At 38.1% G+C, this 27016-nt stretch overlaps 2 protein-coding genes across 6 annotated transcripts in view; both read right to left on the reverse strand.

The window, feature by feature from the left end:
• The window catches only part of LOC101175684 (calmodulin-regulated spectrin-associated protein 2), a 32559-nt gene extending 28786 nt beyond the window's left edge, over positions 1-3773 (reverse strand). For 2 of the 4 annotated variants that reach the window (XM_011486757.3, XM_011486758.3), the window contains exon 1: positions 3018-3772. In XM_011486757.3, the coding sequence (XP_011485059.1) occupies positions 3018-3156 (139 nt within the window). In that variant the 5' untranslated portion in view covers positions 3157-3772. Of the gene's footprint in view, positions 1-3017 lie in introns of all 4 variants that reach the window. The other 2 variants (XM_011486756.3, XM_011486760.3) reach the window with 2 other exon arrangements.
• Positions 3774-5375: 1602 nt separating this feature from the next.
• On the reverse strand, positions 5376-16729 carry LOC101154981 (TIR domain-containing adapter molecule 1). Of its 2 annotated transcripts, none has more exons than XM_011486761.3 (3): positions 16638-16729; positions 7395-7653; positions 5376-7288 (listed from the first exon to the last, which is right to left on the reverse strand). In XM_011486761.3, the coding sequence occupies exon 3, from the start codon at positions 7157-7159 to the stop codon at positions 5426-5428; it is 1734 nt and encodes a 577-aa protein (XP_011485063.1). In that variant the 5' UTR covers positions 7160-7288; positions 7395-7653; positions 16638-16729; the 3' UTR covers positions 5376-5425. The 2 variants fall into 2 exon arrangements, with proteins under 2 accessions (XP_011485063.1, XP_020566697.1); XM_020711038.2 differs by lacking the exon at positions 16638-16729 and adding an exon at positions 15021-15084.
• Between the last annotated feature and the right edge of the window lie 10287 nt (positions 16730-27016).

Consider the following 27016-nt stretch of genomic DNA (forward strand, 5'->3'; position numbering starts at 1 on the left):
TGACATTTTTTTGCATTTAACAGGTGAATAAAAAAATGTTTATATATCATTTTAGAAAATCACAAAAAGCGCTAGGCAGGTGATTCAAATAAGCATCCATCATGGCAATACTTAAAGCATGCTGGGTAACCCTAACTTTGTTTTAAACTTGTGGCATCTGGTACTAAATTATCAAGTTGTCCCTATTTACAGGGAAGAATGTGATTTGATTTGAGGTGAAAATGCAACACAGAAGTGCATGCTGCTGCCATCACAACAGCATGACTCTGTAAAATAAATAATTCTTGCTCTGCAGCTTTTCCAAACAGGTCGGGCATAGTTGGTGCAGCGAAAAATAAAACAGCAGAGGGACTGTATTATTCAGCATCCAGCAAGAATGTGAATCATTTCATTTAAAGCAGCAGTTGCTTTAATTCATAGATCCAATGGATCATTGCTGAAAATGAGGATTGAAGCAACAAATGTGTTGAAAGAAATGTTTTTTATTGACTTTTTATTATGTTGAAAGAAAAAAAAAGTTGCTTTTAAATTTTTCTAATTAACTTGCTTTAAACAATTTAAATATATTTAGTCCATTTAGTCAATCAAGACTAAATGGAAATCGGTCAAAAGCAGGACTAAATATATTTAAATTGTAATTTAATGAAATAGTAACGTTATTTTAACATTTTGGGGGTTTACTGACATAAAATAAATGTTCAATGAAATCTATCCTCCAGCTAACGTTGGTGGCTTCGTTATTTCCACAAAAAAATCTTAATTTTATTTGTTTAGAGTCATACTTTTGACCTTAAAGGAAAAATCCTGTTCAGAAAAGTCTCTGCATTCCACAAAGTCCTATCAAATGGACTAAATATCTGACCTCTAAAAAACCAAAATCTCTATTAATATTTAAATTGATCCATCTGCTTAAGACTTCAATAATAAGCTGCAGATCGAACACACAGTTTAAGTTATTTCCCAGCGGCACAAACTTGTGCTATTCTTTAATTACTTAATATATTTGAAGACTTAATCATATAAGACCCCGAGTCTTTCCACCACACAGTCAAATGCTTGTTATGCTTTGACATTTAAAAGATATTTTCTCTCATAGCTCGACATGAACAAAGGTTCTGTTTTATGCATCATTCGTGCCTTGAAAATGTTTTTTTTTCCTCTTCACTCTTCATTAGGAAAACCAGGAACATTTGGAAATCTCTCAACTTCTAGAGACAAAGTTCAAACTGATGGAGAAACTTTTACATCTGAGCAGCGCCACGTTCAAACTCATGGTTGCTATCTAGGCCAAACAAGCATCTGAGGACTCTTTTTATGAATTGGGCCACAGTTCTCGGTGGTGCTAGGAGCTGAAAGTGTGTCATCGCAGGGCCAGTTCAAAAGCAAGGCAGCAGCAGTCTGCTAAAAAACCCCGCCTCTCTGCCTTTTGAATCCTCGGTGTCCCCCTGCTGTGTGGGGTTAGAAAATAGTGCAGCATGGGAGGTCAGATCAATGGCTTTTACTCAGAGGTGGGGCTGTTTTAGGGCGGTATTTCTGTTCTGGCCTTTTGTCAGAGCTGGAAAAAAAGCAGGAGTTACTCAGCATTTATGAGGCTGACAGGAAGGAGCTGCTTTCAGGACTCAAAAGGACAAACCAAAAAGAAACATCACGAAGAGAACAAACATTATCTGATATACTACCACGGTATAATAATTACACAACTGGGGTTTCTTTAAAAATGCGGATCTTGATTTGAAACTGTTTTACTTCTGGAAAATAAAATAAATTATAATAAACAAAAGTCAGACTTTGTTTTCTCTCAAAAATAGTCACTGTAGACCATGAAGTCCAACTCCGATCATCTGTAGAGCAATTCTAAAAGCGTGATGATGCATTTCTTTAGCCAAATGAACAACTTGTTATCATGCAGCAGAGCGGCAGTGGTTCATAAAGAATTCATCTCTGAGTTGTGGAATAAGACTGCCTCCATTTCCCATCATCCCTTTGTTTACACTCTCCCGCTAGCTTACAACCCCTCACCCCCACAATCTAACATTACCAGTGAGCAATATTGGAGCTATCCAGCCATCAAGTTTAGAGCCAGATGCCAGTTCGGACAAACAAAGACGTACATGAATCTAGATGTCAACTAGTGGAGCGGAGCAGACAGGTTGCCGTTGTTGGTCTTACATCACACCTACAAACTTTTTACAACTGTATTTAGTTGTCTGCTCCTGATTCACAATGATTTGAATAAAAATTTAAAAAAAGACGCAGAAATGAAATTTTAAGTCTAATTTCCTTTATGTCCTCCTCCTTGAGAAAAATCCCCAAGAACATGTTAAAAACACATTTTCATCAAAGTACGTCTCTAAATGCATTTGCATTTTTGAACCTACCCTTTTTGATTGTAATCTGATCATTTCTGTGAGAATTGTAGTCAAAATTGTTTGTTGTTGCCAGCAAAAAAGGCTTTAGAGTATATTTATTACGATTAATGCCTAAAATTATTCAGCCTAAAATTCTAATATACATAGTTCAGAATTTAAATAAAGAGGAAGCAATGCCTTTACATCTCCTGGCTGATAGCCTGACACTAAAGAGGGTTATATAACACACTGACTGCTGCTGTGGGGAATAATTAGCAGTAAGCACAAGTTAAACCAATAACCTTGTGACAGGATGCAGTGATTTAACGCACATCACCTTTAGGACCATGAGGACACTCCTTTCAAAACAAACACGTTCATGAGAATTGGAAATCCATCGCGAGTCTTTATTCAATGCAAACGTGTTGTTTCCTAGCATCACTAATTTTAAATATTTTATAATGATTGTTATTGTTTCTCTTTATAAAAATATAACGTGTAATATACTAGACATATTAGAGTTTGATGGAGGTATTTTTAAGTCCAACTTTTACAGAGGTCCATGAACGCAACAGCGGCTCTCACTGTCACGTCTGTCCGATAATTGGCTCAGCGCTGTTTTTCCACTTATTTCGCCCAAAATGAAAATGCTCAGGAGGCGCCACCTACCAGAGCCGAACGCTTTGGCCACCAGCCACGTCAGGCTGCAGGAGATCTTGGCTCTGGTGAAGTCGTAGTGGTCGAAGCTCTTGATGGCGGGGACGATGAAGGTCCTTCTCATCCCTCTGTCATCTGCCGCATCTCCCATCGTCGCCGTCTGTCTGCGTCCCGCTGCCGGGGGAGTGGGGGCTCAGTCAGCCGGGGAAGCTCCTGACATCCCGCTCACAAGAACTGAATACGGAAAAAATCCTAAATGGAACAAATAAGACTTGAAGCTTGGTGGAAGCAGGGCTGCGTATGATCCGTTACATGAACGCCATCCTCACTTTTAATGTCGTTTTAACCCCACAGAGTTCAGTGAAGATTTTCTCCATTCCCTGGTGTTTTTATCGTCATTTTCACAAACAGTCAGGGGTTACAGTCCAGCAGCAAAAGTCATTCCGACAGAGGAGCTGAAGCAGCCGCAGTAGTCCATGAGCGTCTTTTTTCTTCGCAACATTTCTCCTCCCCGTCCTTTTTTCTTCTCCGCTGCGCCTTTCCTGCCGCAGATCGGAGAATGGACGCACTGCGCACGCGCGATCCACCCACCCCAGCTATGAATCCTGACAGGAGTCGCCCTTCAGAAATGCAGGCAGAGGTGGAGTCTCCAAACTCTGTCCCAGATGTTGTTTCCACAGAGAAACGTGCTGCTGCTGATTTCATTTCTAAAATTCATAAAATCCACATTTCTCAAAATCTTGCCAGCAGTTCTTGGCCCAGTTTGACAAAACATCCTCCATCGAAATTAAATCAAATTTTAAAAGAATTTAAATTTTCATAATGTATTTGGAGTTTAACTGATTGGGTTAATTGATTGTGTTTTTTTTTTTTTTTTTAATAATTGTTTGTCTATATTTCCGTTTTCTCTGACAGGCCCTCCTGCCTATAGATTACATTGAAAGTTTAGTGCATTGAATAATCATCTCAACACCTGCAACCATTCATGCTGGTTTACATAACGTCTGAATAACTTCATAGACACGGGGTTTCTTTAATAATTAGAGTATAATAGAAGCATACTGAAAAGGTGTATTTAACTGGTTTCTTAAAAGTGAACCTAGGATGCAATAAAAAAAACTATCAGAGACAGTCATTAAATCTTGTTCCTTTTTTCATTGTTTCAATGTTTATTTATTTATTTTTGGTCCTGCCTCACTACTGTCTCTATCTCTGTTGCAGTTATTTACACTCACATCACAGCAGCAGTTACTTTTTTTGTTTTTCAAGTTCCTAATTCCTTTGTTTATGTACTTTTTTTTTTGGGGGGGGGGGGGTATTTGAAACTCTGTTAACAATAATTTAAGCTTTTCTTTTACATCATCTTTTTACATCACTTAAAAGGAAGACTTAATTGTTGGCTGAGAGGCTCCTCCATTGACAAATGCAGGCAGTTTCAAAATTCCCTAACTAAAAACTTTTAAACCAGCAACAACAGTTGCACATTTTGATCTTTTTGTCTGATTTTTAAAAAAAGAAAATCTGGATTTCAGTCATAAGTGTTTTCTATGATGTTGTGACATCTGACGTCTTCCTACTGTTTCCTTAAAATCCTGCTTTGGACTCAAACAACTGAATGTTTCTGCCTGACTACAAGATTAGTGAAAACACGAAATGCTGCACTCCAAAAAGTTCAGCAGCGACTTGAAAAACCCACAGTCAACGGTAGATCCTGATGAAATGCACAACTAAACAGCTTCTTTCTGTAACATGGGGATGGCACAGTCACATTTGTTAAAAGCACAATTACAAAAAACAGAAAGTGTTTTATACGAGTTTTTTTCCTCCATATTTAAAAATTCTTACATCATTATATCTGCAGTATACACTAATCTGACAACCTCTCTGTTCAGTTGCACTGGAAATTTTTGAAGAATAAGGCTAAGCTGTAGCATTGAGCCTCAGAAACACATGTTTGTGTCCATAAGTGATAAAACATTCTTTTGTCTTTACAGAGAAATTATTTTAGAGAAAAACAAAATCTGAGTGAGATGTTAAGCAAAATTATGATAAAGGACCAACAATTTTTCCAACAAAAAAACATTGTCCTGAAAAAAGAAAAAAGTTATCATTCATATTCAAAAATGTGATCCATTGGTATTGAATGATTTACTGCAGGACAAGGATTGTGTACTTACAGCTCCCTCTGGTGTCAAAAATAAGTTATTACAAAAAAAAGGACTAAATAATGTTTTACAGATTAGCCAGTAGATGGCGATCTTTTGCCAAAAATTCAGTCAGAACACTTGGAATTTTGGTTAACAACTGTTTTATTTAGTTTTTCATTAAAATCATTGGACTCATGAAAAGAAATAAAACTATTTTTTTACATTTTAGTGTTAATTTCTCCCATATGTACTGATGGAAGACAAGTCAAATCATTAGTCTTGCTTAGTGTGAACTGAACCCTCTTTGTCTGCACTTCCACCCAAATCCACCATCATCCTAGAGTCGTTACCAATCATAATGTAGTTAGCATTTTCAATATGAATATTTGGGTGTCTTTGCTGCCAAGTCCTGCCCTCTTCACCACTTTGTTCTTGTTGGTGATTCAGGCCCATGCAGAGCCTTTCGTTCAAAAGCCTCTGCTTGTCTTCTTCCAGCTGTAACTGGCGCAGTCGCTCCTCCTGAACTCTCAGAGTTTGCTCTTTTTTCCAGACTCTCTTTTGAGTTTGTATTTTTGCTCGAGACAGTAACTTTTGTAGTTTTTTCTCAAAGTTCTTTGCTTCCTCTAGTGGAACTAAAGACCGCACGGCCATGGGTATGAGGTCTTTGGGCATGCGGTTCTCCTGTGGCAGCAGAGGGATGACTGTGTTGTATTTGTGCATCTTGTTTATTGCATTTATCAGGGCCATGCTCGTCTTCATCTTCACCAGGTTTGACTTGAAGTTGCGGGTAAGCAGTAAGAAGGTGAACGCTGAGTTGTTGATTGCATCCTCCACACACCTCAGGGGGCACTTTCCAGGAACGGCAAAGTCCTCAGAAAAAGTTGCACCTTTGTTGCTGATGATCTTTTCAATTTTGTCCTTTATGCGCTCCGCCACATCTTCATCCTCTTGGGCATGCAAGATTACAAATGCATAAAATGTTTCCTCCTCTTCTTCTTCGTCTGAACCTTTGCTGTTGTGAATCTTTGTTTGGACTGGGCACCTTGACCCACAGATATTTGTAGAAGATGGTGGATTTATGTGTGATCTTATGCTGAGAGTGTCTGGGGTTTCTTCCTGGACCATTACATGACATTGTGACGTACCAGCCGGTAATGCTGGATGTGATCTTTCTGGTTCAGACAGAAAGCATCCAGTGGGTTGAAGCACAGATAACAGAGGCTCCCCGGAGGCCATCTTTGTTTCACTTTCACAAGCACTGAGAGCAGCTGGTTTTTGTTCTACGTTTTCTAATGTTTCTTGAGATTCTTTGTCCCCTTTCCATGAAACAGTAGGAGGACAGCTTATCTCAAGAGTACTAGGGTACGATAGCTCTGAAGGGCTTTCCTGTAAAGGGCTCGGAGTGCAGTCGATGCTTGCTGATGAATCTTTAGATATGCCTATTTTTGGAGTGTTATCACTCATTTTCAGACACGTCTTGGAATGTGTGAATTCTGGTTCAGGGTTGCTGGCGGAGCACATCCACTCCAAAACCTTAGGCCCACAGACAAGTTTAGCTTCCTCTATGAACTCGTGATCATCCAGGCTGCTGGAGGGGCTCGTATCGAAGCCGTCACTGGAAAGCGCTCTCTTGTATGCCAGATCTCTTACAGTTTGATCACACAGCCTTTGCTGTGACAACACTTTAAAGATCCGAGCCAGTGCTGACAAAGGTTCCCTTGTGATGGCCTGAAATTGACCACAGTGAACGGAAAAATCTTCTAATCTGCTCGGGTGCAGCTTTTCAGCAAGGTAGTCGGCGAGAGGGTTGTCCTCAAGGGTCCGCAGTTTGTCCAGAGCATGTAGTTCTCTTTTGAGGATTATCAGACACAGGGCCTGTATGATAACATCTTCAGGTGAACCACCGAGCTGCAGTGTCAGACTCAGCAATCGCTCTGATGGTGCCTGTGACAAAATGTTAAAAATATCTCCCAGTCCTGTCCCTTGAGATCTTTCTCCGTGACTCATCTTCAATCTTGTCTGTTAAAAAAATGTTTCTATGCTGAAAAAAGACTACAGAATTCAGGGAGCACTTTTCAGATCTTCGAATTCCTGACTTTTGAAGAGAGGTGCATGATTCTTTGCATATTCTTCATTCTTTAAAAGACAAAAAAGAAAGATGTCAGCAGAGCATACGAGACCCTCTTCTTCATATCTAAAACTAAACAATTGAGTAATCACAGCCTGCCGCAAATTTTCTTACCGCTTCGATTTGACAGGGCATAAAAGCGAGAGCTTCCACCTCAAATAAGGAAGTAGCTCGAACTGGGTCTTCAATTTCACTTTATTTGTAGAAATCCTTCTGGCTTCAAAAGCAACTCAAAATCCAGGTCTTAGACTGGCCCAGTTTAACCAAACTCTGGCTTTTAAAACACTTTTGAGCAACATTTTCTCAGTGAAGTGGGTCCGGTGCAGTTGAAGGCCTCTGTCAGGTTGACACACCACCGGGATGATGTCACAAGCTGTGAAGTACAGAAGCTCAAGTGGGTCAAAAAGGCAAAAAGCAGGAAGAAGGATTCATTCCAGATGAGCGCTTTAACTCAGTTATGCCACCCATATGAAACTGCAGTTATACAGTCAAACTTTCTCTGTAATTTAATTCCTAGCCTTTAGAAGTTTAGAAAAATCCATAAATCTTTAGATCCTTGAGCACAATGGGTGCACAAGAGAAGGGAGCTCATTTTCTTCCCTTCTCTGCCGAGAGCCCGGTGTATTTTTATCCGGGGAGGAAACCTCCAACCCTATATTTACCAGGGGTGGGGTCACATCAGGCAGAGTGCAAGCCAACGTTAAATCACTCAATGCAGCGCAGACAGAGAGAGCTCAGTGCTTTGAGTGCTGTGTGAGATTCATACTGTATGACCACTTCTGAAGGACTCCTGTAACTCCACAGGAAGTTGGGTCTCTGCGACCTCAACGGGACTATTGTGAATAATGCATAAACAATCACATGATGCATATCTTTAAGTGAAAGTTCTGTGTGTTTATGCAGGGTTTAGATATTAGATATCGTGATAAAGTTCATCAATTTACAACAAGAAAACCCAAACCACAATGGGCTGTTAGATAGAAAATGACTTGTTTCTAAAATGAGTGTGGGAGTACAGCTGCTTTACAACAACAAAAGAAGAAAAGTCATAAGAACAGAGAAAACTCAAATTCACATATCAACACAATTACTGCTTTTAAGCAGAGAGGTAGGGATTAGAAAAAATGTTTACGTTCTTATATATCTAGAGCTGTATGTTTAAAGAAAAAGAACAGGAAGCTGTTCAGGAATGTTTCCTGATCAAAGAATTCTTTTTTTTTTTTTAAATCACCCATCAAGCTTTACTTTCGTCTTACAGCAGGAAGCTGTTTAGGAATGTTTTGAGATTTCTGATCAAAGAATTCATTTAGTTTTTTTAAATCACCCATCAAGCTTGACTTTCGTCTTACCCTTGGCAAAATGTATTCTGTCTATATTTACTACAAGTATATTTAGTCTGTACTAGAAGTGAGGCAGTACTTGAAGTTTGCTTTTTACCTACTATCTATATATTGTGAACTTAAAATGTTCCAATTTAGTCTGAAGAATACACCCAAGTGGACCCTGGCCCAGGACCAGGAACCACTCTCAGACCCATCTTTGGAGGTGGTCTTGGTTTGTTTCTAACCGGACTGAGATTCAGTTCGCTCAGAGATTCCTCAGTGTGAAAACAATCTGTCCTCGGAGTGGAACAAAACGGCCACCGTAGCCGATGTAAACAAAGTAGGAATGTAGAAACAAATGAGCCGCAGATCTATATAAAGCAACAATTATGGTGTTATCAAAAAGTAAAAGAGTCCAACTGCTTACTTGTTAGAACAATTATTTTAACACAGCTGAAAACGCTTCTTACAGGCGTTTCTGTGTTTGTTTGTTTTTTGTTTATTTTTGTTTTTTATTGTTCAAAACACCGAACAAAAATGCATGACAAGAACAATAGTCATAACAACGAGAATGCCAGGGGATGGCATAGATGGCATAAAACAGATATTGCAAAACATATCACTATACATTGAATATGTTTAAAGACAGACAGTTTTCATATATACGTATGGCTTTTTTGTTTAAACCAGGGGTCCCCAAACTGCGGCCCGGTTTCCGGACCCGGCCCGTCCATGCATTTGACCCGGGCTCCTGAATGATACCAGAGAGGGACCATTTTTCTTTTTCTTGCATTTTTTTTTTTTAGCATGTCCACGTGATCGAGACTCATGGAAGCATGGAAAGGTGAAGCATGGTGAACTGGGCCTACCCAACGGAATCCCTAATAAAGCTTATTTGAATTGAAACGTCAGCCAACCTAAAAATGTTGCTACTGCAACCTGACTTTGCTCCAGTCATAGAACTGCCAAATGGTCCTCTGTCCAGGCGGCTGGGACAGACCCCCAATCAGAACGGAAAAGTGACAAAAAGGTTAGAGAAGATAAAATTTGATTCAGAATGCAGGGTATTTAACCTGTGGTGGACAAACAAGTATTTTTTTGTTCAACATAAAGAAAAGGCTGTTTGTATCATCTGCCAATAGACGGTGGTGGTATTCAAAGAATACAATCTATACCGACATTCTGAATCCTGTCACAAAGAGAAATGTGATAGCTTGCAAATGCGAGCAAACTCTCAAAGCTATTATGGCTATTAAGCAATTAAGTTATTATATGTTTGCTGATTCTTATTATTTTCTTTTTTTTGGTGAAGAACCCAGAGAGGATTATTTGATATCAGATCGGGTTATTTATATTTGGTTATGTGTGGATTTCTGGGAAACAATAAATATTTACATTTAGGCAACCCTGGGACTGTCACACTTTTTCTGTTTCAAACTGACCCTGGCCCCCGATCAGAGAAGGGAAACGTCACTTCACTGGAAAAAGTTTGGGGACCCCTGGTTTAATTTATTAAAAATGGTATGTAAATAAGATTCTAATTCTTTAATTATTACAGGGGAAACAAGTTGTGATTGAAATTTTGATTTGTGAATATGAAGCTTACCTAATATAATTATTAGATTAATTGCCAATTATGAAATATTCCAATTTTATCTGAAATTGTGAGTCAACTCACATCTCCTCAGCCATGAGGAGTACCAGAGTAACAAGTAAAAAGTGTTTTTCCCGATGTCCAAAACTGGTAATCGAAAATATAAAGTTTAACAAGTTGTACTGTTGTAAAGCACAGTACGTCCGTCTTTCTCTTGTTGTTATGACCCGCCCTTGTGGTTCCTGACCAATGACTGACAAGATATTTAATCACGTGGTTTTGTTAACAAACTTTGGTCTATAATAGAATGGGCCGCTTGATGACAGTCTGAATACAGACCAAAGGCTAGGTTCAGGACTCGATCCAGAACAAATTAAGGGGACTGAGTCCGGACCAAAAGATTTTTCCATTCTGAATACATAAAATAAACTTCAGGTTTGCTACTTATTGGTATGGTTAATGAAGGTTTTCCCCTCTTTAAAAGCAGCTTTTAATTTTTCAGCGAAAGTCACACAATAATTCAAATTTCCAAAAATCCACATTAAAATAAAGTTAAGTAAAAAGTGCAAATGCGTTGCTGAGCCTGTATGTTTGAATACAACATCATTTCTTTTTTTAAATGAGTGTAGATATAAGCGACAGAAAATGTGTTAAATCTGAATTTTTCATCTGACTTTATAAAAAGACTGCCCCCATTTCCCATCATCCCTTTGTAAATGCTCTCTCTCACTAGGTTACAGCCCCTCAAATCCTCAACCTCACATTACAGGTGCAGCAAAAATGGCAAGCCATGTCAGAGCAATCCAGCCGTCCAGTTTTGAGGCAGATCCCAGCTCGGACAAGAAAAATAAAGACGTGCATGGATCTAGTTGTCTATAAGTGGGTGCATCAGAATGGAGTGGAGCAGAGAGCTTGTTGCCTGCTGTTGTGGGTTTTAATTCACATTTACAAGCTTTTATTAAGCAACATGTTTTTGCCTGCTCCCGATTCACAAACAAAAAAAAAATACTCAGTAATGCAATTTTAAGTCTAATTTTCTTCTTATGTGCTCCATCGTGAGATAAATGCAATATGACTGACCATATTTCCCAATTGTCATTGGAGTGGGTCTTCCTCTCCAACTGTTCACTTATGACACAAGGTATGTATCATAAAGCTGTACCATTCCTGTGTTTCTGAAAAACATATAGGATTGCTAAAACTCACAGCTGTGTTGTTTTTGTCAGAAATACAGAGAAGCTGTTATGTTCACTTGCACTTTGTTATAGACAACCTTTTGTGTGCAAATTGGCCCTCTTAACAGCCTGGAAATCATTAAAACACAATTTTCTTAATAATAAAGAATAAAACAGAAATATGTCGTAACACAGAGTGAACAAAAGATATGGATTATGATAGTTGAGAAATGACCAATTACTAATCAATAATGAGATTTATTTTTTGGTGATCCCTCTTTTTTTCTTTTTTAGGTAACTGTCCAGCTCTTCATTTCCTTATTAAAATGATAAGTAACCAACAGTTAAATAGTTTTTAATAGAAGTTAATTACATTTTGGTCAAAAAAATGATGGCTAACCATCTGTCAGTTCACCTTTTTGTCCTTGTTAAATTAACCTCTGTTTATTTTAATTTGTATTTAGCGAAGCACTTCCTCTCTTTTGTTTACCTCTAAAACATAATTTATGCTCTAAATATTCAAGGATTCAGTCACACACACAGGAATTCCAGCACACACATAGCGCCTGAAGATGAGCCACATTCGGTTACATAACGCGCTGCCAAACGTCCATCTCTATTGAGGACAATTCCTTTAACGAGAGACACGCTCTCCTAGCAGCTGTGTTAGTCATCCTCGTTGCTAATTTGCTTCCACCTTCAGGCAAAACAAATAGTAAGAGGCTGTGTCAGTTCTGCAAATCCTGCTGCCGTACAGCCCCTTTAACACTTTCTGGAGCAAATCTGTTCTGACCTGTGCTTGATTTTCTCTGAAAAGTATTACGTTCTACAAGCACTAGCAGCTGTCCCTTCGTGTATTTTGCTACCATAGGCTAAAACGCATGCGTGTGTGTATCTGTGCGTTTGTGTGTGCAGTTTTCTGGCCGTGGGAGAGAGCTCAGAGGGAGACATAGGCGGGTCACATTTAAGAGGCTTTGGGGCACACAAGTGAAAAGGGGGCCCTTTTCCGGACAGAGACTGAGGATTAGGATGAAAGACACATGAGGGGGGGATGCTATCTCTTCTGTCACCCACTTGGAGCATCTTTTTTGCAGACATTTGGCATCGAGTTTAGACAAAATTAGCAGCTCAAAGATGGCAAGAAAGGGATGGAAATGACACAGATAAGATAAAGAAATGTGGAGACATGACAGACGCATCAAGGACACTCGTGCAGGCAAAGAAATGCCTCATGTGCGGAAGAAAGCAGCCAAATTCAGTGGACTATACACCCGCCATCGTAAGGACATTTTATATGCGTTGTCTAAAGTTTCACAACTCATACAGCTTATGCAACATGTATTTGGTTTAGAATCGACGGAGGTCATGGACTGAGGAAGCTTCAGGTAAACTCCATGCATTCATGTGTGTGATACGTGGTAGAGCAAAAATAACCTAAACGCTCACATACTGAGGGTAGTTTATGTTGTTGACAAAGCAGCCTAACAGATCTGAGTTAATGTGACAGTTAACTAGCATTAATTCAGGAGCCAAAGTAAATGAAGCGGGCCCGCGGACATGACAGAGGAGTGCAGTGGGGATGGGAAGACGTGTGTACTGTACCACACCGCACCATGCTTGGGTGAGCATGTAGGCCATGCCAACAACAATGCATAATACAGCCTCTGGTGATGGAGGGGGGGTTGGATATGCACACACAACGCTCCCACCTCACCTCTCACGCAGGCACGCACACACTCGCGGCGCACCCACAAACTCACACGCATGCACAGACATTGACGGTGATGGGGCATGGAGCAGTTTATGCTTATATCAAGGGAAAGTCTTTGATCAGTGTGACAGGAAGGGCACTCGCCCCAAAGGAATGAGCTAACCCTTGCTCTGCAAAAGCACATCCACAATAAATCAGGCATGCTTGCATTTTCAACACAAGGGAGAGCATGTCTGATATTTAGCTTCATTAATATGCTAAATGTATGAATATGATTTGTTCCAGTTCAGTGTCCAGAGTAGCAAATCCAGAGTGGCATCATAATCATAAAGAGCAGAAAGTGCAGATATTCAGGTAGTGCACATAATCCATTTATTTTAATAGTCTCTCAAACCAGAAAAGGAATTCAAATATAGCCTTTAAATGAAGTGAACCACTGATGTTATTTCTCTGAGAAATTATTCTGTTGAATGCTTTTTGTAATTAGTTTGTTTCTGCTTGCGTATTCGATTGCTAAGAATAATGTTGGTAATTCTAGGGTTCTCAGGCCTTTGGGAAGTTTGACATGTTTTCAACTGACTTCCTTAAAATTTTACCTAAAGCCATCATCTGAAAATGCAGAAAACTTTGAGAAGTGGATAAACACCCACCCCAATCATCTTTTAATCTATATTAAAAGGATCCTCAGAGTCTTTTAACTTTGATGATGCCGTTTTTAGCCAAAACAACAAGTGGATGCATCAGAATGGAGCGGAGCAGGGAGCTTGTAGCGTGTAGATTTTACGTCACTGCTACAAGTTTTTATCAACTGCCATGTTTATTTGCTCCTGATTCACAGATTTGAAAAAATAAATACACAGAAACCCAATTTTAAGATTAATTTTCTTCATACAAGTCCTCCACAATGAGAAATGCTACAAGAACATGTTAAAAACACTATTTTCATCAGAATGGATCTTTAATCAAACAAAAAAAATCTTAAAAAAATACAACAGGGATTCATCCATTACGACTCAAGATAACTTATTTCACTAAAGTAAAAATGAGACATTCACGTTCCTGAACAGAGGGAACCCAAAGACTCTCCTCAGCTTTGTGATCAAAATAAATTCCAGAGAAAATATTCTGTGGACTGATGAGACTACATCTGAATATGTTAAACATGTTTCCTCTTACATCTGATGTAAAATAAACAGCATTCTGAAAAGAGTATTATAATAACTGTTGAACAAGGTGGTGGGAGTGTCATTGTCTGAAGCTGCAGCTTCAGGGTTTAAAAGTCTTACCAGTAGACAGAAGCTTTTAATCTGCAAGACATCCAATGAGTAAAAAGAAGAAAACTTGACATCTTACACTTGTTTTGTGGACCAGGGCAACAATGAAAAAACATACAGCAAAGGCACGTGTGAAGAAATTAAAAAAGACAACGAAGGGAAAGAAAATATGGTCAAAATCAGGGTTTGAACACATTTGAGGTGCTGTGGTGGGATTTTAAACAGACTGGTAATCCCTGAAAACAACAAAATAAAAGAAATTTACAAAACATATATCTTAAAAATCCCTTTTTACAGGAAGGGCAACATTCTCTGCTGAAATGTGACTAAAAAAAAAAAAGAGTAACAGGTGGAGAACAGCCACATGTTGCCCTACAGATGCGTTTCTCCGGTTACAGACGTGAAACTTCAGTGAGACAGCTGGCATTCAGTGTAAGGAAGCCCCAAAGTGACAAAAGAAAATAATCGTTTATTTGTAAATTTTCTTTTCTCTATTTAAAAAAAATATGTAAAGAACCAGTAACATAGCTGTCATGTGGGGAGGGGCAGGCGGGCAGGAAGGACCCAGAATGCAGAGGCGGGAGCACACGGTTCCAGGACAAAGGTTTAATGACTAACAAAAAGCGCTGCAGAGCAGGGTAACAAAACAAAAACCAAAACTCACTGTGGGCATAGCATGATGAACAGGGCAGAAGACTAACATGGACGAGACATTACGACGTTAATGGACCAGCACAAGAGGAAGGCAGAGACAAGACTTATATACAGACAGGGCAGATAAGACACAGGTGAACATGATCAGGACAGATTGGGACAAAGGAAGTAAAACTCAAAAACATGACAAGACAGGAAACCTTTCAAAATAAAACAGGAAACAGAACTCAAACATGACAGAACAAGATATAAAGGAAAAACCAATACAAAAGAAACCCAAACCATGACAACAGCACCCAAAATGTTAGATGTAATTTTTTATTGAGTACAAAATTAAATTAATTTAAAAAATTTTTTTGCGTGGTGCATGCTCTTCCATGACAAAATGGCAAACTAAACTCAAAAAAAATAATACAGTAAAATGGTAAACTTTTGAGGTGAGTTACTCTTGTTTTGATGAAGGTAAAAGGGTTAGATTAGTGGGGAAATATCAAGTTTGTTTAAACATGGTTTCTATTAAATTTTCCTACTCTTTATAACATAAATGTCACAGTAACAAATCAAATGGTTTAATCTAATTGTTGCTGATAAAAAAAACATTGGTTGGTAAAAGTTATTAAAGTCTTTTACCAAAGCAGAAGAGACAGGAAGCAGCCCAGAGTAGAAAATAAACTGATTTAAAAGGAATAAATTGACCCAATCTGGCTGCACTTTGTGTTCAAGGAGATGCCCATCCAAAAACCAGTGCCCAATCCACCATGTCACTTTTGTCTGTCTCCAAACCCTGCGGATGCTTCGCTTTTATAGCAGATGCACAGAACCAAAGGATGTGAGGCATGAAAGCAATGGGAAATTCATTACATATTCTTACCCCCCTCTGTTAACCATAATCACCACAATTAGCAGACATCTGCAGTGACTCCAAAGCTGGGAGTGTATTCAGGCAATCAGAGCGGCTTCAGCAACAGCAGTAGCTGTAGCCCCTTTGGTGATGGCCTCATCGTGTATGGAATCATTTCATTTGAAATGGAACGGTTTTTCGAGACAGAAAACTCACTTCTGGCTTCTAGTTAGGTTTCTCGTTCTGGTTTCAGAGGTAAGCCAGCATGATGGCAGACATGCAGAAGAGTGGAGGAGTCTGGGGCTTTACAGTCAGCTGTTGGAGAAGGCCAAATGGCTAAATGAAATATTTCTGACCCATTAAGTAAAATAAACACTCTGTGTCTAACTGTGAACACTGAAGTTGCTTTAGGTTATTGTTAGTGCTGCAATAAAAAGTTAATGCGTCCAAGTTGCATCCAAAAAGAACTTTTATGGCAAAAAAACTACTTTTAGAATTTTGCAATATGCCTTTATTCTGTCCAATTTCTCTTTCACTTTTGTTTTATTGTGTTCAGGTGAAACACTACCCTTTTAAATGAAATGCTATTAATAAGATTGTAAAATAAAAATTGTAAATAGTACAAATGTGTTGTTTCAAACAAAAGAAATTTGGTTTAAAAGGTATGTAAAGAAATGATAAGATAGTTTTTGCAAACTGGATAACAGTGTTGATGTAAAACCCTTCTGACTGAGTAATTATTACAACTTTTGAAGTGGTCCACAGTGCGGTTGTGTGGATGCTCACCATCTGTGGAGGACGACAGCCTGTTAGACAGCTCATTACTGAAGCAGTTGGAGATGTCACTCTGACTAGGCACAGTATGGTTCAGCCCCGATCTTAAGCTGTAACTTAACATGTTGTCATGGAAACCAACAGAAACCCTCAAACACTTTTTGGTTGGGTTGGTACAAGAACTATCCATCTATCTGAACCGCACAGTGACGTAACAAGGTAGCAGATGGAAGCTTTGCTCTGAATAAATCCTGTGACTCAAAATGAATGTCTTTTAACTACAGTTTTATTAAGGATTTATATTTATTACCTCAATTGGTCTGATTGTGAAAAGTTTGTGGAAATTCCTTCATCCTGTACATCCTATGGTCTGGACTAGAATGCCATCAATAATATTTAATGGCATTATCTTAATGACTGGAGCATACAGGCCTCACTTCACCCAACCCAACCAGATGTAGATGTTTAACAGGCTGCTTCACATTATGGAGCTGTTCCCTTCATCACGCCTTAAATATAGACTTTGGTGCAAAACTATGACTCAACCAAAAGCTTGACCTTAACCCAAACAATTAAATGTTCTTGATTCTGATGACAGACATCAATTTGAGCTTTTCGACTCTGTAGTCATCGTTATCTTGACTAAATATTATGCTATCAAAACCTTAACCTTCTTAAAATGGATAGGACAAAGCTGTAGGTGCTTGCTCTGTCAGGTGTTTTGTAACAGGTTTCCTGTTGATCAAAAGGTCACACAACCTTTTAATGTTACTTTCATTAAATGTATAAAAAATAAAACAATAAAGTAAAATTAAATCCAGGAGTTTTGTCTAACTACAGAAGTAAATTAGATGGTAAATACATTTGGTTCTGTGGTAAATTTGGGCAGTTTTACAAATAAATGAATAGGGACTGACTTGGTCGTGTGGCAGCCTGCCTTCATTGTTTTTGAGCAGCCACCAGTTACATCCCAAACTAGTTTCAGAGTGGAAGTGAAAGTGTTGCCCTTTGGTGTAAACTTCACTGTGTTAGTTGCCCGTCAGAGGTTGGTCCTCCAAAACATGTCCTCAGATATAAACACTCAATCTTGTCTTTGAATCTGTTGGAGGGTTTTCCACTGACATAATGCATTTCTTTTCTCCGAACTTTGATACCAACTTTAACCAGAAGTCTTAAACTATGTATTGCCTGTTAGTTGAAATACGACTCAAACGGCAAAATGTCTTCAATACTCCAAATGTTCTGACACTCTATTCATCTTCAGAGGTTGGTCCTCATAAGTATAAGTACTTGTACACGTTTATAGACCCACCCTGATGAAAATCGTTTTTTTTGTGTTTTTTTAACATGGCATTTATCATTAAAATTTAAGCTTTTTAAGCTATTAAAAATGCATTTCTAAGTATTTCTTTATTCAGATCGTTGTGAATCAGATGAAAAAGTTTGTAGCTGTGCTGCAGAAACTACAATTGGCAGGCCACAAGCTCCCTGCGCCACTCCATTCTGATGAATCCATTTGTAGACGACTAGATCCATGTGCGTCTTCATTTTCCTCGTCTGAGCTGGCTCCTGGCTCAAAATTGTACAGCTGGATGACTCCAATATTGCTCACCATTTTTATTGCAGCACTAATATGAGGTTGGGGGCGTGAGGTGGGAGAGCGTGCAAACAGAATTGTGACGGGAAGTGGGGGTGGGGTTGCTCAGTGTCAGCGGTCCCACCCACAACTCAGAGGTACACTTTTACTGAACAACTTCGGTTCTGCTTAAAATATGTCCCAGAAAATGACACAGGTTGGATTTTGGCTAAAAAGGGCATACTGGTAATCATAATTAAAAGACCATTTTTGAAAAGATGATTGGAGCGGGCCTGGACAAGAGAAGAAGAACATGAAGAAATGGTAAAGATCAGACTAATGTGACAAACTGACTGAAAGTAAGACTAACTGCATGCACGCTCAAAAAAAGCTTTGCCACACATAGAAGGAAAAACAGCTAATTTACTAAAAATAACACAGGAAACAAAAATGCTTTTTATAGAGCAGCTTGAATTGGATGTATAAGTCGAAGTAACTTAGAGTAATAGTTTCCTGTGGGTCTTTATCTGTGTCTCACATCGTTCTGGTAGACTTTTGGCACATTCATCTTGACAGCTCAGTTTTATGAAAGTTTTAAAACATTTGTGTGCAGTTTTCATAAGAAGGTCCAACCACATGGCTTTAGCTTGGCTAAAGTCGGAATTTTGGTTAGGGCACTTCAATACCTCTTTCTATTTCAGCTATAAAATCTCAACTTTTGATCTCCAAGTAGTACTTTATAGCATAATCCATTTTCTCTGGTTTATAAATGGCTTTTAACTTATTGGTAGCAGGATGCCAATGATCTGGAATTGTTCAGGTCCAGTTTTGCAGACCTCATCTGTGCCTCCACACTGTTATTTTAGGCTGCACAGACATTGTCCTGTCAACTGCTTGTGCTGTCAAGTGCTTGGACATACAGTATAACATGCTCAGTGAGGCCTGTAAGCTCTCAGCAGTTGCTCTTGGGGTTTGAACACTGAATGGTGTGAATTTAAGGGAAACCCGCTGGGGCACCAAATCCTGTGATGGTTGGAAACTTTCTTAAAGGATTTTCGCTGTGAAAGATTTAACTCCAAATTATGAAGCCATGATTTTTCAAATCTTAACATGCACTCTTTCTTAGTACTCCAGTATTACGACATCATGTTAGCTCAAAATTCATGAGAACTCTGGATGATTTCTAGGAGATCAAATACTTCTTTCTCTCAATGAAATTATAAATTCTTCAAAGTCACTTTCTTGATTTTCTTTGTGCTAATACTTATTTCCTCCACTGTAGCAGCTTTTCCCTTTTAGCTCTGAACACTGAATTCTGAGTCTTGGCTTGTTTAATCTGTCTTTTACTCTCTTCTTCTGACATACAGAACTGCTTTAACGTAACCTGACATTGCTCCAAAAAATGCTCTACAGTAATTAATAAGTGTTGTACTATTCTAACCTCATTACAATGTTCTAAATTTTCTGACCGTCTTGAATATTGTCTTAACGTCATTAGTGTTTTTGCTAAGTTTTCTTCCCAAACACAAACCATGAGTTTCTGTGGTTTAAGGTGTAACTTTCACACAATATACAGATTTTTTTTTAAATGTTTTTTTATTTTTACTGTTTATAACAATTTTTTTCACCACTGCTTTTTGGCTTTAGTTCATATTCCCTATAAACTATTAGATTCCAAATACATCATACATAAAACAGTAAAAGACAGCATACTCCACCCTGTGGTGTAAAATTTTCTAATGTAGGTATATTTGAATATTCATAGTATATAAGGCCTGAAGTTTTTGATGATGTTTTTTGTGTGTGTGTGTTTTTAACAATAAAATTAAATTTGTGTTATTTTTGAAACATTTGTAAAACAAAAACTGATAACTATATTTTTGTCATTTCCCACCTGAATCTATAGTAGTTTGAATTTTTAAATGATCATAAAGATGTATCCCTGAATTATAATCCATCAATTAATTTATTGGTCAACTGTTGATCTGCAGGTTTAGGATTGATACATTTTATTCAGGTTTTATTTTAAAAATATTTTTGGAGTTTAACTAGCTTCACCTAGTTGTGTTCATTTTAAATTCTCATGAACATGATCCAGAGTGTTTTTGCAAATGTTACATGTGGCATGTACGTTTTATCAATTATATTTCACTATTAAAATGAAAAAACAAATAAAATATTCTAAACTGTGGGTTTCCTTGTTGTTTTCCAGATGTATCACATATGTGACATTCCTACATTGTAAGCTGTATTTTTTTTTCCAGATAATTTACCTTTTTTTGCCTCAAATTTCATGTTTCATAATTTCTAACTAAATTCTATTTGTCACTTTTTGGCAGTTCCATCTGCTTTGATCCTAAATGTTTCAGAAGTGCAGCGGGCAATTAAAAAAATCTTTTATGACATTCCTGTTGCTCTTCAGACTACTGTTCCTGTTTTTTTTTTAGATCTAATTAGCATTTCTAATGAAGGATGCTTCTTCAGCTGCACGGCAGACACCTTGCTTAAACAGCTTCCCTACAATTTTCTCTCCATCAGAGTACTCCCTTTTCAAGCTTGCCACCTACACTCTCTGAAATGCACACCTTTACTGACAATAAAATTACACAAAACAGTTTCCCATTGAATAACTTCACATTTGCAACATTGATCTCTGGGGAATGTTTCACCATCCCAGAGTGCTTAGATTTAAAAAAAGGCCTTTTTTCTTTTCTTTTTATGACAATTTGGAATTTTTTTTCTCACATTAGGATTTATTCCCTTCTGTAATTTACTTCAAATTTCCCTCATTGCAAATTTTTTTAACTTAAATTTTATATAAAATAGCCCTCACGTGGAAGGACTCCCTCTTGTGTTGTTCGGAGTCGCTTGTGTTCAAGGTTGTTTTCTCCATGAGACCAAACCAATGCTCTTCTAATTGTCCAGCCTGTTTAATCACTTTCAGCACTGTCTTTCTTTTTTGTGCAGCTGTGGTGTTCTATTGTTTAACTGTGAAATCATTTTCAAGATTTAAGCCATTCATTTCCACAACTTCCACTGAATTTCTTTGCAGTTTTGCCAGAACAAAAGCACATGCAACTGAATTATTTTAGATAACACATTCAAATCTGTAATTCTGCTTTTTAACTTGTAAGTGGGTCTCTGATCTATCACCTCTATCTGCTATCATCAGACTAGAATGAAAAACCTTAAAATGAACTTTAACTTATTACTTCTTGATCCTACAGTAAAGAGTTATTCAAAAAGATGATGATCTAATACACTCAATCACTTTTTTGCAAACAATATCATCAAAGTGTGCAGACGTAATCACTTTCCATCCATCCATTTTCACGAGGAGAACATGTACCCTCCACAATGAAATAACCCAGCCAGGATTCAAACCAGGGCCTTACTGTGTGGCGAGAATGCTAACCAAATATAAGCCAGATAATTACTCATTAAGTATAAATATAACTTAGATAAATGTTTATAGGGCCTACACTATGCTATTCTCAAGCCTTTTATAGTAAACAATATTCATGTATATGATAATATACCACCTTGAGGGATTTTTGCGGCTCGTTTTCCTACCCGGAAGTAAGAAGACTCGATCTCTGAGGCACTTTACCAAGTATCTATTGTCTAAGTCATTGTCACATGTAATTCTGCATGAATTATATTTAATTTTTTTGACCACATTTATTTGTTTTGTGATAAGAATACTTTTTATGTTTAAAATGTTGTCCAGAAACGTCAGGAAAAAAGTTGAATATAGATAAAGGTTGTGAAATTATTTCTTGCAAATTTCCTAATCATCGCCTACAGATGATGAAAACCCAAAGATACAAAATACCACATCATTGCATTTCTTGGTGTGGCCACCTTTTGCATGAATTATTCGATCAGTGTGCCGTGTCATGGATGCGATCAGCCTGGGTCCCTGCATAGGTGTCATGAAAACTCATATAATTGCCTTCAGGTCATTTGCATTGTGTGGTGTCTATCGTCGTTTTCTTGTCAACAGCTCATAGATTTTTAACCGGGTTCGGGTCAGCTGTTACTGGCAAATCAAAACTATGGTCACTGAAGCAGCTTTTGGTACCTTAAGCAGTGCCAGCAAACATAAAGTCCTGCTGAAAAATAAAATCAATCTCCTTACAGCCTATCAGCAGAGGGCAGAGGTGAAGTGCTCCAAAATTCTCTGTTAGATGTTTGCACTGATTTAAAAAACATAGTGGACCGACATCAGCAGACGGCGTTGAACCCGCAAACTATCACTGACTGTGGAAATTTACACCAGACTTTAAGAAATGTGCTTTTTCTGACTCTCTGTTCTTCCTCCAGACTTTTAGATCTTGGTTGAAATGAAATACAAAATTTGCTTTCAGTTGGAAAGAGAACTTAACTTAACAACATTCCAGTTTTATTCTGAAAGAGGGACATTTGTAGCCCATGGTCATTATTCAATGATTCCAGCCTCAGTCCACATCTCTTGATGCTCTCTCAAATTCCTAAAGGGATTTTGCACAACAAATCTTCTCGTGTTAACTTGTTTACAGCACCATGATCAACCATCTTGTTTAGCAATGACCTTTTGTGGCTAGTTCTCCTTGAAAGGGGTGTCAACCACTGTCTTCTGGTTCATCTGTAAAGTCATCAGTCTTCCCTGTGATTTCATGGCCCACTGACCCAGGCTGAGAGATCATTTAAAGGAGAGGGAAACCTTTGCAAGTGCTTTGGGTTCATTGCCTGATTCGAGTGGGATGCCAGGATTTTGCAACATTGATTTTTATATAATATTCTTGTTTTCTAAGCTACAGAATTTAGGGTTTTCACAACCTATATAATCTACCTATCATCATCAAAAGTACAAGACATAAAAACTTGAAATACTTCAATCTATGTGTTATGATTCTATGAAATAACAGTTACACAAATAATTTTCAGTACATTTTATTGCCGTTTAATTTATTTTTAGATATACCTTTGCACAGAAAGGGTGGAATTCTTCTATTTACTCTATCATGAACACTTATTCGCATTTGTTTCCGTTGCATGCATTGAGTTCTGTGTTCCTTTAGGTAAATTGGGGGCTTTCTTATTTTTTGTTCCTATGCTGAATAGAGAATTTAACAAAAAGCTTCTCTGTCTTCCTTATCACTGACCCCCATGCAAATAAATCGTGTTGTATGTGAAGGAAGAGACGATTTCTTACATAACTGCCTGAGTAGATCAAGTCAGTTTCAACCTCACATCTCTCCCCTGGCAGTGGTGCAGAAATCATGTCAATTTTTTTACTGCAGTGGTGGGGGTCCATTTAACATCAAATTAAACCCAAATTTTTGTTCTTTCAACTTTTACTGTTGGGGTTTTTATAAATTGACTTTGAATTAGATATTTATATCAAAATAAGGCCATAAGTTGACTTCCAAGGTGAAGCAAATTCAAATCTATTTCAAGGCTTGAAAATTTCTGTTGTTTGCAGCATTTAGAGGCTTTTATTTTGGTAAATGGCTCTGAAACAACAATGTTGTGCTACATCTAGCATAGCTGAGAAGAACTGTGTTTCAGCTCAACCCCTTTAAATCCTGTTAATAATGTGGGAGTCTGTGTCCAATTAGATATTTCTGTGTGTTTTCTAATAAATAATTTACTTTATTTTGATTTTTCATTAAACTATTTCTGTATTATTAATCTGATGGCTGTTTCAGAAATAAAAGTTGAGTCATTTAAGTTAGAATAATTCCATGTAAAAGCCTTTTGGACAAAAAATGATGATGACGGTATTGACCCAGAAAAATAAATTCTTTTTGAGACTGAAGCACCCTGGTATAGATTCATCCCACAGAGATGCAATGCAGCCTGATGTGTGCACCTATTTTTTTTTTTTTTTTTTGCCTGGGGAAACAATTTGGGGTTCTATCATTTTAACATTCGCATGATTTTTATTTGGTTCTGTAACTGAAAGGCTCAAACACAGAACAGAAAAAAGCAAAGAAAATTAGATAAAAATGGAACTCCAGCAGTATAAAAACAATCTATACACACATTATAATTACACTACTGCAAACAATGAAACCCACAAATCTTGAGTGGCAGAAACAACAGGAGGAAAAACTGTGCTGGGAGTAATGAGGTGGGCAACCAGAGAACAGGTGGCTAAATGCCATTCTGGAGAGACAATAAGGGTAACTGAGGACATCTAGGGAAAATGACAGGCCACAACAGAGAAACCCCAAATTCCAATAAAACGCCAAAGCTGCACATAATCCTCAGAGGACATGGCAGAGCAAAATGATACCTAAATGACCAAAAAATGGAACTAGAGCAGCAAACAATGGAAAACTCATTAAAAAAATACAACCAAAAATCATATAACTTTAGGAAAACAACATTTTAGGCCTGACTTTAAGACCATTAAAAATGGTCAATTTACAAATTACAAAATGTCAATTTAAAAAAAGGATTTTTAAAAATTACATTTAAAAGATTGTGGATATTTTCATCCAGTAAAATAAGACATTTTTTGGTCATTTCAGTCATGAGAAATGAACGTAAAGGAGGCTGGTGTTAGAGTAAAGGATGCAGAACACAGGGTTAGATGGGGGAAGCTGATTTGCCATGGCGACCCCTGAAAGAAGAAGCCAAAAGGAAAAGAAGAAGATATTGCTGGTAATAAAGCACTTTTGTTTTTTACTGGAAATCCTGAAAATTATAGAACTTGCAATGAGATTAATGGATTGAAAAGGCATTACTGATTTATTACTTTCTGATTATTTTTGAGTTGAACTAAAACCTAAAATATATTTCTCATTGCATTCAATCAAACCTGATCATGTTCTCACAGTCTCATGATCTGCTTAAACTTCAGTCGTTTTTGGCGTTTATGGATAATTTTGGGGTTTTCGAAATAACAACCAGAACAGGAGAATCATTGTGTGTGAGGCCAGTCTCAAGGCATTTTCTAAAACTGTCACAAAAAGCCTTGTTTTTGGCTTTCCGAGGCAATATAGTTTTTTTTATTTTATTTTATTTTCACTTGCTGCATTTATTTTTCCATCACCCTTTGTTTGCCTTTGCTAAAACATGGCATCTTGTCAGAATGGGGTATAAAAAGCAGATTGGTAATGATCTTGATGGTGCAAGCATCTGGCAAATAATTGTATTACTTTGAAAGAGATTTTTTGTTTTTATAATTTTCCAAAATCCATATTTCACAGCAAAAGCATAACCCTTGAATTTATTTTATATATTTTTGTTTTCATGGTTTTATTTTCTTGCAGGCAAAAAAATTACTAACGTATTTTAGTTTTAAAGGAATCCTCAAGAATCTAAAAACATTGTCATGTTTAAGGGGTTTTCAAATGACGTATTGTTCATTTTCAGGGTCACTGGTTGATGCCAGCATGAAAGAAGCCCAACAGAATAATTGTCCTTTTCAGAAATCTTTTACTAATGCTATTCAGAAGGGTTACACCACATGATGTCATCTGAGTGAGGTAATTTCATTGTAAGGTCACAGCCAGAACTGAGGTAATCATCTGAGGGGACGCCCCACAGGAAACCCAGATCTTGCAGGACAGACTCACCTGACCTATGCAGTTCAGAGAAAGGAGCTGTCCCTCTATGGAAAAGCCTTCACCTCAATCACAAAGCGAAGACAAACATTGGGGCAGAGACGGTGCCTTAACACTCAGCCGGCACCAAATTCCATAGATCCGTACAAAAGCATATGATACTTTTTGTAGGTAAACGAAACATGAACTGTATTGAATATGAAATTATGAAGGTTTTCACTTGATAGGCGCACGCCAGAACACCCACACGGATTTGTGAAAGAGCCGTGATTGAAGCTGCCGACTAAATAAAGAGGAAGGAGAGATTAGAGGCTTTAAGGAAATCAAGCCAAGGCTGTTGCTCTCCTTTGGATGTTTGAAATTAGACCGAACGCTGAATAAATCTAGGCTCCGTGCTTAAGAGAGAATCGTTCCCACAGGTTATGCAAATTAGCCTCACAATAATCCAATGATGTGCTGCTTTGTTTGAGTTTGAACATGCTATTTGCACTGGTTTAACACAGACAAGAGCAGAGAGAGAGTTTTTTTCCAGGAGAAAAGGGAAAACCTGTCGTCAAACTGCTTCCTTTGGACTCCTGTAAATGTGTCAAAAAAGGGGAGATCCTCAGTGTGGCGCTACCTTCCAAGACCACCAGTCTGGGCCTAATAAAGCCCTGTGAAGAGCCTTTTTGCCATGTGGAGAAATGTGTTCAATCACCATGGCTACTGGTCAGAGCAGAGCCCCCACTGTGGTTATTAGGATTTCTCTGTCCACCGAGTGCACAGGTTAACAACTCCCTGTCTGTGCTGTGGATTCGAACAAGTGTGTGTGAGAGATTGAAAGAGGGTGTGTGTTTAAGAGGCCTCCCCAGCTGTGATATAATATTGTAATTACTTCCTCACAGAAAGAAGTGGTGAAGTTTCAAACCAAACCCTGAAAGCGGACTCCAACGGCAGCACTGATGGGAGTCGGGAACACGAGAAAGCTTTGAGTTGTATCGATTCGCTTGTGTCTCTGAGTGAGGAGCAACCAGAGGATCTGAGAAAGAGAATTATCCACGCACTATTTCCTTCCCTGCTCCTGTGTGAGAGAATTGTGCTGCTCCAGCTCTTTGCTAGTACCCTACATGCAGCGGAAACACACTCAGGGTTCCTATTTTATGCAGAGAGACAGGCTCTGGCACACTTTTCCTGAGAGTTGGGGACAACGTTTTATTTATTTATTGCTGTTCTGTGGCATCTGATTGGCTCAGAACATAAATTGTATCTCATTGGGA

Source organism: Oryzias latipes, chromosome 17 (assembly GCF_002234675.1).
Source record: "Oryzias latipes chromosome 17, ASM223467v1".
NCBI lineage: Eukaryota > Metazoa > Chordata > Actinopteri > Beloniformes > Adrianichthyidae > Oryzias > Oryzias latipes.